General features: G+C 38.4%; 1 protein-coding gene across 2 annotated transcripts in view; it reads right to left on the bottom strand.

The window, feature by feature from the left end:
- Window positions 1-14,373, bottom strand: part of plcd3a (phospholipase C, delta 3a) — a 53,936-nt gene that overhangs the window by 2,606 nt on the left and 36,957 nt on the right. For both annotated transcript variants that reach the window (XM_017705607.2, XM_017705606.2), the window contains 8 exons: window positions 13,041-13,185; window positions 12,032-12,184; window positions 10,509-10,655; window positions 9,401-9,557; window positions 8,041-8,157; window positions 6,374-6,552; window positions 861-996; window positions 267-416 (listed from right to left, as the gene is read on the bottom strand). In XM_017705607.2, the coding sequence (XP_017561096.1) occupies window positions 267-416; window positions 861-996; window positions 6,374-6,552; window positions 8,041-8,157; window positions 9,401-9,557; window positions 10,509-10,655; window positions 12,032-12,184; window positions 13,041-13,185 (1,184 nt within the window). The remainder of the gene's footprint in view (window positions 1-266; window positions 417-860; window positions 997-6,373; window positions 6,553-8,040; window positions 8,158-9,400; window positions 9,558-10,508; window positions 10,656-12,031; window positions 12,185-13,040; window positions 13,186-14,373) is intronic.

Below are 14,373 nucleotides of genomic sequence, written 5' to 3'. Positions count from 1 at the left end.
TGCCTCCCAGTTAATAATATAGAATGAATTTATTATTTAATTTCTATAAACTTTAGTACAGTTTTAGTACATATTTGTATTATTACAGCTCCTCTAGTCTTGCTTTTGTGTCATCTGAGATCACAGCAGTCGGAGCTCAAGCCCCGGCTGGGGTATATCTGTGAACAGAGTTATTTTATAGCCCTCTTAAAAGAACAAAAATATCACATTGCAAATAATTTCATATAAATAGACACACACACACACACACACACACACACACACACCTATGCGCAAGCTGGTGAAGGGTATGGTGAACTGTCCGACAAAGTCGTTTTTGCTCGTGTGGTCATGATCCTCCACCACAAAGCGCACCAGCGCCAGCTCTGGAACCTGCAGCTGGAAGCTCAGTGTGCAGTCCCATCGTGGGTTAAAACCTGCGGTAATTACACAACTTGTTGAGCAGAAAATCTTTGTGTTGCTGGGTAATGTCTTTGTGTATAATTATCTGAGCATCAGCAAATATTAGAACAGCAGGCATGCTTCTGACTCAGCCCAGTCTATAATTTCACCATCAGGTTTAAAAGACACTCAAAGGTAGCAGACTAAATGTTTGATTAGGAATACAATACTAATGCCGTGATCTTTGGCTTCATTGTTATGTCACTGATGAGAACAGATATCATGCTGACAGAAGCTCCCGTTAAGAGCAGTTATCTAATCCCTGTTACTGCTAGCTTTGCAGCACAGCAGAAAAACAGCATTCCGTGCATTAAGCAAGTGTTGACTGGGGTTTAAGTAGCCATCAGAATCAATCCTAATCTGCTTGATGCGTCAAGTGATTCTGAAAACTTTGACTCAAAGAAAAACAGAGGTCATACCGTTGTTGTTGATGCGCTGGGTTTTGGAGCGGGCTTTGTCGATAGCCACTCCATGGATCTCTACCCAAACCAGTGGGTCCACGATGGAGTTGGGCTTGTCTGTGTTGATCTTGGGTAACTGCTGGGCAGAAATCACCTGTAGAGGACACAATATAGTACACAGCTCATTGAATTACACACTTCTTTAACCTAAGAATAGCTCAGTTTGCATTGAAGTCCCTGTAGTTACTGAATAATAAGCCTTAGTATGTAATAAGCCTGTGATTTTAAGCGGTTTATCCTATTTTTAGGCATGAATTAGGCATACATTCCATGATTTTTAGCCTGCTTTAATCCCAGATTTGTCCTATCTGACACCCACAATCAAAACTCAATGTAAAAGTAATTGAAGCCGTGGATGATCTGGTAGAGTCTTTAGTCTTACGATTGATCTTTAGAATGATCAGAGGCCTCAAACATGTTTGATTTTTATATTTGAAAATGCTGACTAGTAAGAAAACTGAATGTGTGATTCAGGCGACATCCAATAAGGGAGTTAGAACACTGAAAAAAGACAAAGACATGTATGCGCTCTATGTGAGCAGCAGCAGACCACAGAGATAGAGGAGCTGACTGTTTAACTAGCAAATACGCAACTGGCTTTATAATGAATGTACCAGGAGTCAGAATCACACTAGTGACATTAGAAAGAATACTCTCTTAAACATGACCTTAATAAATTGTTACCCTTTGAAAACATTTTAAAGAATTTTTAGTAACACTTTTTATAAATAATGTGTCTACTGAACACTGAACTCTACAGGTCTTTATGAACTTTTTTATGAAATTTACAGACATGCTTATTGTGTATTATATATTGTATGTATTATATGTAATATATTTTTAGTTTTTGTACTTTCATCAGTGTTTAGAATGACTTATGAATGCAGTATAATGTGTTAAGAATGTGTTTATAGATTATCTCTGACAGACTATTCATAGAAATTGTTATTGAAAACTCTATTGAAAATGTGGTATTCTTGAAAAAATTTCGAAATATTTGATTACCCTGATGATAGCCTCATGCTTTTCCTACCGGTCACACTGAGATAATGTTGTAAAAAGTAATATGATGTGAATACACTACACAAGAAAAAATCTATAGCCTACAAAAGTAAAACAATTAAGATGTTCTTAAGAAAAGCTTAAGAAAAATATAAAGACTTTTTCTATAAGAGAATATTTTAAAAACTTGTATTGAGAATTGCATTTAAGAACATTCTTATGAGCATCTTAGTTTTTGTTTAAACATTCTAAGCTTTTGTCTTAGGGATGATTTTGTAATTTAGGCCTCAAAACTTCACAATTTCAAATCAGCTGCCAGTTTGTAGTAAAATGCTTCTCCAGCATTCACTGCAGAACAGAATAATATCTGCATCCCCCAGCCATGTATTCATCCAGTCTGTGTTTCTGATATGCCTCTTGTGTGTACATAACAACACAAACAAGTCTGGTCCAGTTTAGCTTTGCTTGAGTCACCTGAAAACAGTGAGATGTGAGATTTTGGGTGCTATTTCATAGCTGTGTGCAATACCTCCTTTATGCATAATTGTATGGTGTGTGTGCGCTCACGAGAAAAAGACAACGCTCTGTAAAAGACTCACATTAAGTGTGAGACACGCCTCGTTTTTCAAACTTGTTAAAATTTTATCTGTCATGTAGTGTATTGCCCAGCTTTAGAGATACTTGAATGAAACAAAGGCCCAATCCCATTTCACCTCTTGCTCCTACCACTTAGCCCTTTCCCTCCCTTTTGGGCATTCACGCTTAGGGGTAGAGTGTCCCAATTTTTGTTGAGATGGAGGAGTAGGGTGAAATGTTACGGCTACATGGCCCTCCAAACTGAGGTTTATGAGAAAAAAAGAAAAAATGGGATTATATTAAGATTAGATTGTATTAACTTAGTTTAATGTCATTTCATCTGTTATGGTCCTTTTATTCATAACAAGCTTAACAAATCACTAGTGGTATACTGAAGTCTCGGTAGCTGCGCTACAGTGGGGAAAATAAGTATTTGATACACTGCCGATTTTACAAGTTTTCCCACCTACATAGAATGGAGAGGTCTGTAATTTTTATCATAGGTACACTTCAACTGTGAGGAACAGAATAAAAAAAAACTAGAAAATCACACTGTATGATTTTTAAATAATTAATTTGCATTTTATTGCATGAAATAAGTATTTGATACAATAGAAAAACAGAACTCAATATTTGGTACAGAAACCTTTGTTTGCAATTACAGAGGTCAGACGTTTCCTGTAGTTCTTGACCAAGTTTACACACACTGCAGCAGGGATTTTGGCCCACTCCTCCATACAGATCTTCTCTAGATCTTTCAGGTTTCGGGGCTGTCACTGAGCAACATTGAGTTTCATTGTACTCATCCTTCTTCTTCCTCCAAACATGGCGAGTGGAGTTGATACCAAAAAGTTCTATTTTGGTCTCAACTGACCACGTGACCTTCTCCCATGCCTCCTCTGGATCATCCAGATGGTCACTGGTGAACTGCAAACGGGCCTTGACATGTGCTGGCATAAGCAGGGGGACCTTGCAGACCCTGCAGGATTTTAATCCATGACGGCGTAGTGTGTTACTAATGGTAATCTTTGACACTGTGGTCCCAGCTCCCTTCAGGTCATTGACCACGTCCTCCTGTGTAGTTCTGGGCTGATTCCTGACCTTTCTCAGAATCATCCTTACCTCATGAGACGAGATCTTGCATGGAGCCCCAGACCAAGCAAGACTGACAGTCATCTTGTGTTTCTTCCATTTTCTAATAATTGCGCTAACAGTTGTTGTCTTCTCACCAAGCTGCTTGCCTATTGTCCTGTAGCCCATCCCAGCCTTGTGCAGGTCTACAATTTTGTCCCTGGTGTCCTTAGACAGCTCTTTGGTCTTGGCCATGGTGGAGAGGTTGGAGTGTAATTGATTGAGTGTGTGGACAGGCGTCATTTACACAGGTAACGCGTTCAAACAGGTGTAATTAATACAGGTAATGAGCACAGAGTAGGAGAGAGTAAGTAAAACTAACAGGTCTGTGAGCCAGAATTCTTGCTAGTTGAGAGATGATCAAATGCTTACTTCATGCAATAAAATGCAAATTAATTATTTAAAAATCATACAATGTGATTTTCTGGATTTTTTTAGATTCTGTCTCTCACAGTTGAAGTGTACCTACGATAAAAATTCCAGACCTCTCCAATCTTTGTAGGTGGGAAAACTTGCATATCGGCAGTGTATCAAATACTTATTTTCCCCCACTGTAAATGTACTGTTTTTCGAATGAGAATCTGGTGAATAGCTGACTTCAGGTTCATATCACTAAAGAATTAGGGGTGGATGATAATAAATAATTGTCACATCCCCGTCTTTGAAGGCATATGATGCCCTAAATGTAACTAAAGCCCAGCAATGAGGCTGCTCAATTTTACCCTCCTCTGCTGTCACTGCAGACTGGCAGGGTAACCTACAGAGCAGACAGCACTAGTAGCCTTTTAGTGGAGTAATGCTCTTTTTTTTTTGAGGGTCCCGTTTTGTAGGGGAAGATTTCAACCACTACCCCTTGTAAATTAGTTCCATTCAAAAATAAGGGGTATGGGTAAAAATAAGAAATGGAATTAGGCCTAAAAGTGTTGGAGAGCAAAAGCAGCAGGTAGAGTAACAGACAGATGAGTCAATCACATAACATGCATTTTTGTGTGCAAATCCATTGTTTTCCATTTAGGTATTTTAGAAGATACATTTTACATTGTTCTACAATACCTCCTTTACTTGAATCCAAATAATGTTCAGTTTAGGTTCATTTATTATTTATGTCTTCCAATGTCTAAAAATGTGAGGTGGTGTAAACGGTTTAAAAGGGAAATAGTAATACAATGCTCATCATAAAATGGTTATGTTTGAAAATTTTTTAAATCATAACATGTTGCAAAAGGGTCAGATGATGCGACCATGAAACGTTAGTTATGTAAATGTTATCGTTTTAATGAAGTTTGTTTATTAGAAACAAAATTGTATGCAGAAACTTAGACAAAGGATTCTACAGGTGTCCAAGTATAAAGACTAGTTTATACAAACTTTCAGCAGGTATGACTTTATAACATATGTTCCTATGTGGATGCAGCACCCGACATTTTCTCTGAGATAAAACTGATGATCATGTCTAACTTATATTATTATGAAAGCTATAATACAAATACTAATGGACTGAACTACACTACCGTTCAAAAGTTTGGGGTCACCCAAACAATTTTGTGTTTTCCATGAAAAGTCACACTTATTCACCACCATACGTTGTGAAATGAATAGAAAATAGAGTCAAGACATTGACAAGGTTAGAAATAATGATTTGTATTTGAAATAACATTGTTTTTACATCAAACTTTGCTTTCGTCAAAGAATCCTCCATTTGCAGCAATTACAGCATTGCACACCTTTGGCATTCTAGCTGTTAATTTGTTGAGGTAAGCTGGAGATTGCACCCCACGCTTCTAGAAGCAGCTCCCATTCTTCCAGCATTCTTTCCAGTTCTTTTGCCCATCTTAATCTTTTTCTTTTATTGGCCAGTCTCAGATATGGCTTTTTCTTTGCCACTCTGCCCTGAAGCCCAAAATCCCGCAGCCGCCTCTTCACTGTAGATGTTGACACTGGTGTTTTGCGGGTACTATTTAATGAAGAAGCCAGTTGGGGACCTGTGAGGCGTCTGTTTCTCAAACTAGAGACTCTAATGTGCTTATCTTCTTGCTTAGTTGTGCAACGCGGCCTCCCACTTCTTTTTCTACTCTGGTTAGAGCCTGTTTGTGCTGTCCTCTGAAGGGAGTAGTACACACCGTTGTAGGAAATCTTCAATTTCTTAGCAATTTCTCGCATGGAATAGCCTTCATTTCTAAGAACAAGAATAGACTGTCGAGTTTCAGATGAAAGTTCTCTTTTTCTGGCCATTTTGAGCGTTTAATTGACCCCACAAATGTGATGCTCCAGAAACTCAATCTGCTCAAAGGAAGGTCAGTTTTGTAGCTTCTGTAATGAGCTAGACTGTTTTCAGATGTGTGAACATGATTGCACAAGGGTTTTCTAATCATCAATTAGCCTTCTGAGCCAATGAGCAAACACATTGTACCATTAGAACACTGGAGTGATAGTTGCTGGAAATGGGCCTCTATACACCTATGTAGATATTGCACCAAAAACCAGACATTTGCAGCTAGAATAGTCATTTACCACATTAGCAATGTATAAAGTGTATTTGTTTAAAGTTAGGACTAGTTTAAAGTTATCTTCATTGAAAAGTACAGTGCTTTTCCTTCAAAAATAAGGACATTTCAATGTGACCCCAAACTTTTGAACGGTAGTGTATATTATTAAAGACACACAATAAGAATCTTTTATTAATTGTTTTGAAAGCCGTATTTGTCATTGACCCACATGCAGAGAGAGAATAAGAGAGAGAGAGAGAAGAGAATGTTTCTGACCCGTATGGTGAGCTGGGTGGGTATGTGTCCGGGTCCTCCGCCTGTGTTTTCGGGGTTGAAGTTGGACTTTGGATGACACAGGAAGTCTGGTTTCAGCACATATCCACAGCCACCATTGGGCAGGAAACGGCCGCGGTTCAGATCCATCTGCTCTCCCGGAGTCTGGAAGTTCAGAGCCACTGACAAGCAGAGATATCATGAAAATTAAAAGCATTCAAAATGTGACAAAATCCCAAAAACCCTGGCACTGGGTCCCCACAATGTACACACAGACACTGTAAAAATATGACGTAGTGTTTTCAACCTGGCTGCTTTAAAAGGATCCAGAATGTTAAACACAGGTTACTGTTCCTTTAACTTAGTATCTGATATTCAGTGAATTTAACATTTTTAGGCAGCCAGGTTATTTACTTTTTTAAGTTAAAATGACAAACTTTGTAATTGCTAATGTCACCTATGTCCAGTTACGGTATGTATATACTTCTTGTGGAATCTTGCATGTATATTCATAGCAATTCTACACTGTTATTTTGTGTGTCTTTCTTTAATATTCAGTGTTTGCCACATTTTGTCTGGATTCATTATGACAAATTTATATGACAGAAACAATACTAACAAAATAAGATACACTGAAATATTGCATTCATGCTCTTATTCTACTTCATTTGTAAAATCACTTAATGTTTACTGAGCAAAACCACTGGCATAATATTTTGCAACAAATGAAGCTGTTGAACTGCCAAATTTATAAGAAATACAAGTCAGTCTTTCTTCCTTTGAAGAAGTCATTCAAAAATACCTGACATTTGATCTTTTTATGACAAGATTTATAACTAAAATGACATAATATTTAAATATTAAATAAAGATTAATATAGAAAAGACCATTTTTAAAGTATTCTTACTACCTTTACACCCTCCTAGGACTCCTAGCTGATATTCCCAGAATCCCACGGACGATCACGTGACTCAGATCTCTCACACTTCAGAGTGTCAGAGGTCCACTTCACATAACTAATGCTTGGTGTCGTGTGTTATCTTCCCTATTTAAACTCTTCAGTTTGCTTTGTTCCTTCACAAAGTATTGCCCCAGTTATGTGAGCATACAGAGCATTTCTTTCTCTCGGCTGTTTTCCAGGTGTTGACCCTGAGTCTTGCTCTCGACCTATTTTGCTATGTTTGCTCTTTCTGTGACCTCTGGTTTTTTGACTTGACTTGTGTTTTGACTTCTCTAGGTGTCCCTAGTAACTTTGGATCATTTGTTTTTTCGGTTTTGTGACTATCAGTTCAAACTGTTCTTTTCTGTTTTTAACTGTGAGTGTCTGACTAATTCTGTCCTGTTACAGAAACAAAACAATAAACTTTCTGTGGTTTGTGGTTTGAGTTCATTTTATCTGGACTCATGTCTATCTGTATTCTAACCAGTGCAATAGACTGTGACTTTGAACTGAGGAAATGGCCTAATAAAAAGCCAGAGGAAATAATAACTGAGGTGCATACATCCAACTGCCTTGAGCACTCACTTTAACACAAACATACAGAATAAACATGATTTCTGCTAGTCCAGCCCCCTAGAACATCCATCTTCACTGAGGACTCTTCTGGAACTTTGGCTGATGTGGAGATGTATGCTTTAAAGCTCACATGAATGCTGAGTTTAATGCTTACCCATCTGACAGCCTCCGTTCCACATGTCCTGCGGGTCATAGTTGGAGGATTGCAGCCTCTGGCCTGATGGGTAAATCCGGCTCAGCTGCCTACTGTTGTGTCTCACAAAGAGCTTTCCTGTTGGAGACACATGGACATAAAAAATACAGCTGGTTTGTAAAAAAGTTGGGATGCTGTGCAAAATGTAAACAAAGAATATAATGACATGCAAATAATTTAAATCCAATATTTAATTGATAGTATGAAGACAACATTTCAAACATTGAAATTGAGAAATGTTGTTTTTTGAAAAATATAAACCCATTTTGAATTTGACGCTGGCAACATGTTTAAAAAGTTGGGACAGGGACAATAAAAGACTAGTTAAGTTGTGTAATGCTAAAAAACACTGGAATATCTAACAACTAATTAGGTGGATTGGAAACATGACTGGGTATAAAAAAGCATCCCGGAGAAGCGGAGTCTTTCAGAAGTAAAGATGAGGAGGTATTCACCACTCTGTAGAAGACTGCACAATCAAATAGTGCAAGAATCCAAGAATAACAATCAATCCAACAATCCAAGAATAACAATTCTCAATAAAAAAACAGCAAAGAACTTTTGCCTTTCATCATCTACAGTACATAATATCATTAAAAGATTCAGAGAATTTGGAGAAATATCTGTATGCAAAACCAATACTGTCTGTGATCTTTGGGCCTTCAGGCAGTGCTGCATTAAAAATAGACAAGATTCTGAAGTGGAAATCACTGCATGGGATCAGGAACACTTCCAAGAATCACGGTCTGTGAACACAGTTCATTGCTACATCCAGGAACGCTGTTAAAACTCAGCTATGCAAAGAAGAAACCAAAATAAACAGAATCCAGAAATGCTGCCACCTTCTCTGGACCAGAGCTCATTTAAGATTAACTGAGGCGAAGTGGAAAAGTGTCCTGTGGTCCAACAAATCAAAATGTGAAATTCTTTTTGGAAATCAGGGTTGCCGCTTCCTCCAGGCTAAAGAGGAGAGGGACCGGCTGGTTTCAGTGCACAATTCAGAAGCCAGTATCTGATGTTACAGGGGTGCATTAGCGCACATGGTATAGGTAACTTGCATATCTGTGAAGACACCATTAATACTGAATGATAGATACAAGTTTTGGAACAACATATGCTGCCATCCAGACAACGTCTTTTTCAGGGAAGGCTTTGCAAATTACAGCAAGACAATGACAAACCACATTCTGCATGTATTACAACAGCATGGCTGTGTAGCAGAAGAGTTTGGTTGCTAAACTGGCCTGTGTGCAGTCCAGACAGTTGGAGCTTCATAGCATCTCCAAAACAGAACAACAGTGTTTTGGTCACTGCATCTCACCTGAGTCTTTGATGTGTTTGAGGGCTTCATTCTCAGAGAAAGAGGACATCTCACTTGGTGGTTTCTGATTGGCTGCCTCGAATCCTCCAAATGGCACGCTGCTACAGTACACCACCAGATCTGACAGCTCAGGACTTAGTTTAGAAGAGATAGGTGGCTGAAGAAGAAAGCATACGTCAATTCACACAATTACTCATCACAAATCCACTGTGATATAATGTATAATGGGATAGAAAAGCACAGTCCTGCTCAAGAAACCATGTATCTATGTACATGTAAAGGGGTATTTTCACATATTCACTGCAATAAGATGCTTGGCATTTGTACCAACACAAAAGAATTCCTCCAGAAGAACATGCATGCAATGCATACAAGAAATGTGTGTTTTAACAACATATTGAAAGGGAAATTCCACAGACTTTCTGCATAAGTAAATTGCTAAGATGTAAATAAAGTCAGAATTGTTCACAGTGGTGATGTCAGGAATTAAAAGTTTACTGTCTCTATAAGCTACATTGCAGAAAGTACATGAGATGGTTATAAACAAATTGCCTGATCTCTGAAACACAACAGTTTTGAGGTAGTTTTGGCCAACAAGTACACATTCATGGCACAGAAGCAGTCCCTAAAAACGTTTTTAAAAAAATCAGATTTACCATGATTTGACCATTATCAGCATGACAATCAAAACGCAAGGAATCTGAGTCAGTAAGTTTCTACAAAACACTCTGAATAACTTTGCTTACATCTCAACACACTCAGACACACTTTAAACTGCCAACATCTTAAAGGGCCCATATCCTGTCTTTTCTTGAGCTGGTTCTTGTGACATCACAGAAACAATTAATTCAAAATGGGCCGTTTCAGCTGCTTAGTTTTTGTTTGTGGAGTAACACTACCAATGTTAACATATTACTTCCAACTCCTTTATTTTACAAAATGCAAGGAAAATATTGTCTTTCAAATGATACTGTATGGAAAACTGTGCTTAATATCAACAGTGACATAAGCTAACAAGGTAGAAAAGGGTCTGTTTTGATTTGAAATCAACTTTAAACACTCTGTAAATAATCTGGAACATGGTGAGAGCACTCCGTTCAGGACTCACTTTCCCAGGATCCTTCTTGTTTGGGCTCTTGATGCTGCCCCCTGTCTCCTCGTCTGAGCTGGAGGAGAAGCTGGCAGAGCTGTTTGTCTTTCCCAGCTGACCAGCGCCCAGCTTCTTCCCCTTCACCAGGATTCGCCCCTTCAACTCCTGCACAATAAAGGAGGGGTTTTAGGTGCCCGCTGTTTCAGTGCTAATAAGACTAAATCATGAATCAGATTAGATTAATGCTTCACTTGGTGACAATTCAAATGTCACAGAACTTCTAAAAGACAGGAATAAAAACAGCCAGACTGAAAGGGGACAGCAGTGGAAACCTGGCTCTTAAGAAATGTTCCTGATTGTGTTATGGAATCCAGTATTAAATCACACACACACACACACACACACACACACACACACACACACACACACACACACACACACACACACACACATTTTCTAAGCCGCTTTTTCCTCAGTGTGCTGGAGCCTAACCCAGCAGTCATCGGGCGGAAGGCAGGATACACCCTGGCCAGATCGCCAGTCCATCGCAGGGCAGACAGACAGACATATACATTTACACACACACACACACCCAGGGGCAATGTAGCATGTCCAATCGGCCTAACTGCATGTCTTTGGACTGTGGGAGGAAACCGGAAAACCCGGAGGAAACCCACGCAGCCCCAGGGAGAACGTGCAAACTCCACACAGAGAGGAACCCGGTCGCCCAGCTGGGGAACCGAACCCAGGCCCTCCTTGCTGTGAGGTGAAAGCTCAACAAATATCACTCTTAAAAAGGGTGGTTCCTTAAGGGTTCTTTTTTAAAATTATTCTATATTTAACCATGAAAGAACCCTTTGCATGATTAAATGGTTCTTTGCATCACAAAATGTTTCTTCAGACTGTTGGAGAAGTTGTATATGATTCTATATAGAATAGAAGAACTCTTCTTGGCACTATATAGAACCCTTTTAAAAAAGGTTCTATATAAAACCACCTACAGCACCTTCTCAATCAATGTTAGGAACCCTTTCACAATGCAAAAAAACCCCTTTAATCATGCAAAGGCTTCTTTGAGTGTTCATGGTTCTACATAGAACCATTTTTTACTAAAGAACCTTCAAGAACTATCTTTTTTTAAATCTGTGAGAATGGACAAAGCACTGAGAAAATTCTGTCTGTTACAGTGAACAGCATGCATATTATGCCAGAAATCACATACGTGAGCCTATTTCAGCTCACTTGACATAGTTTGAGGCAAATACGTGATGATTAAAGCATACTTGCTGATCTTAATGGCTAACTGGTGTTGTAAGAGCTTCCATTAATGTTCTGGACAACATAAGTATTTGTAGTGCTTATTAAAAATGAATAAATAAATAAATAAATAAATAAAGAGTGAGAGACAGAAGGTGAAATAGAGAGAAATAGGTAGAGAGTGCAGATCAGACCAAATGAATTAAAAAGAAAAGGTAAAATGGGTTAGTAAGTGGAAGGAGAGAATAAGAAAGGAAGAGAAAGAGAGTGATGTGTGGTGTAACCTCAGGTGAGGGCAGCTGATTGAGCGACTGGTCACTGAGTGGTTTGGTGAGGAGGGCCGAGCCCAAGATGGAGCGAAGGTGCTGCGCCATGACCGCCTGCTGCTCCACACAGCAGTGATTCTCCAGAGACAGGATCAGAGGGTATGGAGATGCCTGAAGGGGTGGGGAAGCAGCAAGACAAGCAAAGTTAAAGCAGAAATTCATCAAAAAAACAAAACAAACAAACAAAAGAAACACACCAATCTTTGTTGTGTTATACCATTTTAACAGGGCAGAACTCTCACAACCTTCTATGTCCTCAGTGAACACCTAATGCTTTTTATGAAATGTCGCAAATTTTTTTTTTCATTTTTATTTAATAAAACTATCTTTCTCGTATTTAAAGTCTGCAGGCACTAATGCTCTAAATAAGTAATTCACATAGCCTCTTAAGCTCCTTGAGATCTAATAATTTTTTCTGTGGTATGTATGTGAATACAGCCAAGTTAGTGCCCCACAGGTTAGGACTTTAGGATTCAAGGATAAATATAATGTTGATGTCGGAACAAAATATTATAACTTATATATAAGTTATATAACTTAAATATAACCTTTTTTGTCCTTTTTTTAAAACATAATTTAGGAAACAGCAGCAACAATTTCATGACGAATGGACCAAAAAAAAAAAAAAAGTTGCCAAAATTGCTTGTAATTTTTTTTTACACTGAAGTCAAGTTTTTTCCTCCTTACCATTTGAATGTAACTTTTTTCTCTGACAGTTATAAGATGTTAATGTCTGTTACATGCGTCAAATAAAACAGAATATCGTTCATGAGTTTCAAAGTTTCTGCATTTAACCTAGAAATGTTCATGTGAACAGCTCAGCACTAACTACTAATATCCCTTAAGGGTTAGCAGAAATTAATATTATCAGAGATGTTTCTTCCTCGTTTTTGATGGAGTTTTGATATTTATGACCTGAATTAAAGGTCTAGCCTCCTCAAGAAAGCGTGCTTATGCGTGTTCTCACCTTGAAGGCGTACTGAGCGATGGTTTCGATGACTTCCTTGAATGGGATTTTAGAAGTGAGCGTGTGTCCATGATAGATCACGGGCTCTCCTTTATCTCCGTCCCAGCAATCCAGCTCCACACAGCGGCACCCCTGATTGAGAGCCCTGAACACAAACACGTTTCATATCTGAAGTTGGCTTATGTTGTTTAACAGCGACTGGAAGCTTATAGAACAGCAATACTGTTATCTTTAAAAATAGTCAAAAGTACAGACAAAATTCTGCCTTTGACATGATTTTGAACGACTGCTTCATTACTGCTTAAAGTTAAAACAACAAATATTACTTCACAGGGTATTAAACATTAGAAAATGTAAGGGGCAGTGAGTGGCATAACCATCTAAGTGTTCACATCAGGAGACTGGAACCATGGCAATGTGTCAGCCAAACACCTGGGAGCCCAAAAATGTCTGGTGGGACTGTTTAATGGAAAGCATCGCAGCTAGTGGGGTTTTACATGCTTACATAACTGACCTAAAAATGAATTAAAAGCACTTTTGACTAAACTAAGATGTTAGAATGGGGTGAACTCCAGAGTCCTCAGGTAAAGTTAACTTTCAATGCTGTGTAACAAGTTACCTCATAGTTTCAAGTTGAGTTTGACACTGATTACCGACTTGACATGGTTATCATAAAATAAGGTGAAGATCTAACCAAACAGTCAGCACAATGTTAACAGGCACACACTAAAAATGATGGATTCTAATAGGGCTCTTTAGTAAAGAAAATGGGCCTATCTAGACCATGAACACTCAAAGAACCCTTTGCATAATTTAAGGGTTCTTTGCATTGTAAAATGTTTTTTCAAATTGAATAAGAATGCACAGCAGATGGTTCTATACAGAACCTTATTGAAAAGGGATCTATATAGCACCAAAAAGGTTTCTTTTGTTCTTACGATGGCAGGCTTGTTACAAGCACCTTTTTGGTGCTATTTAATCATGCAAAGGTTTCTTTGAGTGTTCATGGATCTATATTGAACCATTTTCTTTACTAAAGAACCCTTGAAGAACCACCTTTCTTCAGAGTGTAAGGTGTACATTTTATTGCTTGTCAGCCAGTAGCTAACAGCTAACTGTAAAGCTTGGTGCTGTTGTTGAAAAGGGTTGTTTACATTGATGGAGAATGTGCTATAGATGGTTTTATATAGAACCTTTTTGAAAAGGCTTCTATTTAGCTCCAAAATTTGTTTGTCAATTGCAACAAGTTTGACATCGTAACAATAGCAGAACCATTTTCGGTGCTACATGGAACCATTTTCAAAAAGGTTCTATAAAGAACCATATACAGACT

Source organism: Pygocentrus nattereri, chromosome 14 (assembly GCF_015220715.1).
Source record: "Pygocentrus nattereri isolate fPygNat1 chromosome 14, fPygNat1.pri, whole genome shotgun sequence".
In the NCBI taxonomy this organism is placed as follows: Eukaryota; Metazoa; Chordata; class Actinopteri; order Characiformes; family Serrasalmidae; genus Pygocentrus; species Pygocentrus nattereri.
Note: the sequence above shows the minus strand (reverse complement) of the source record. Positions and strands in the feature narration are given on the sequence as shown.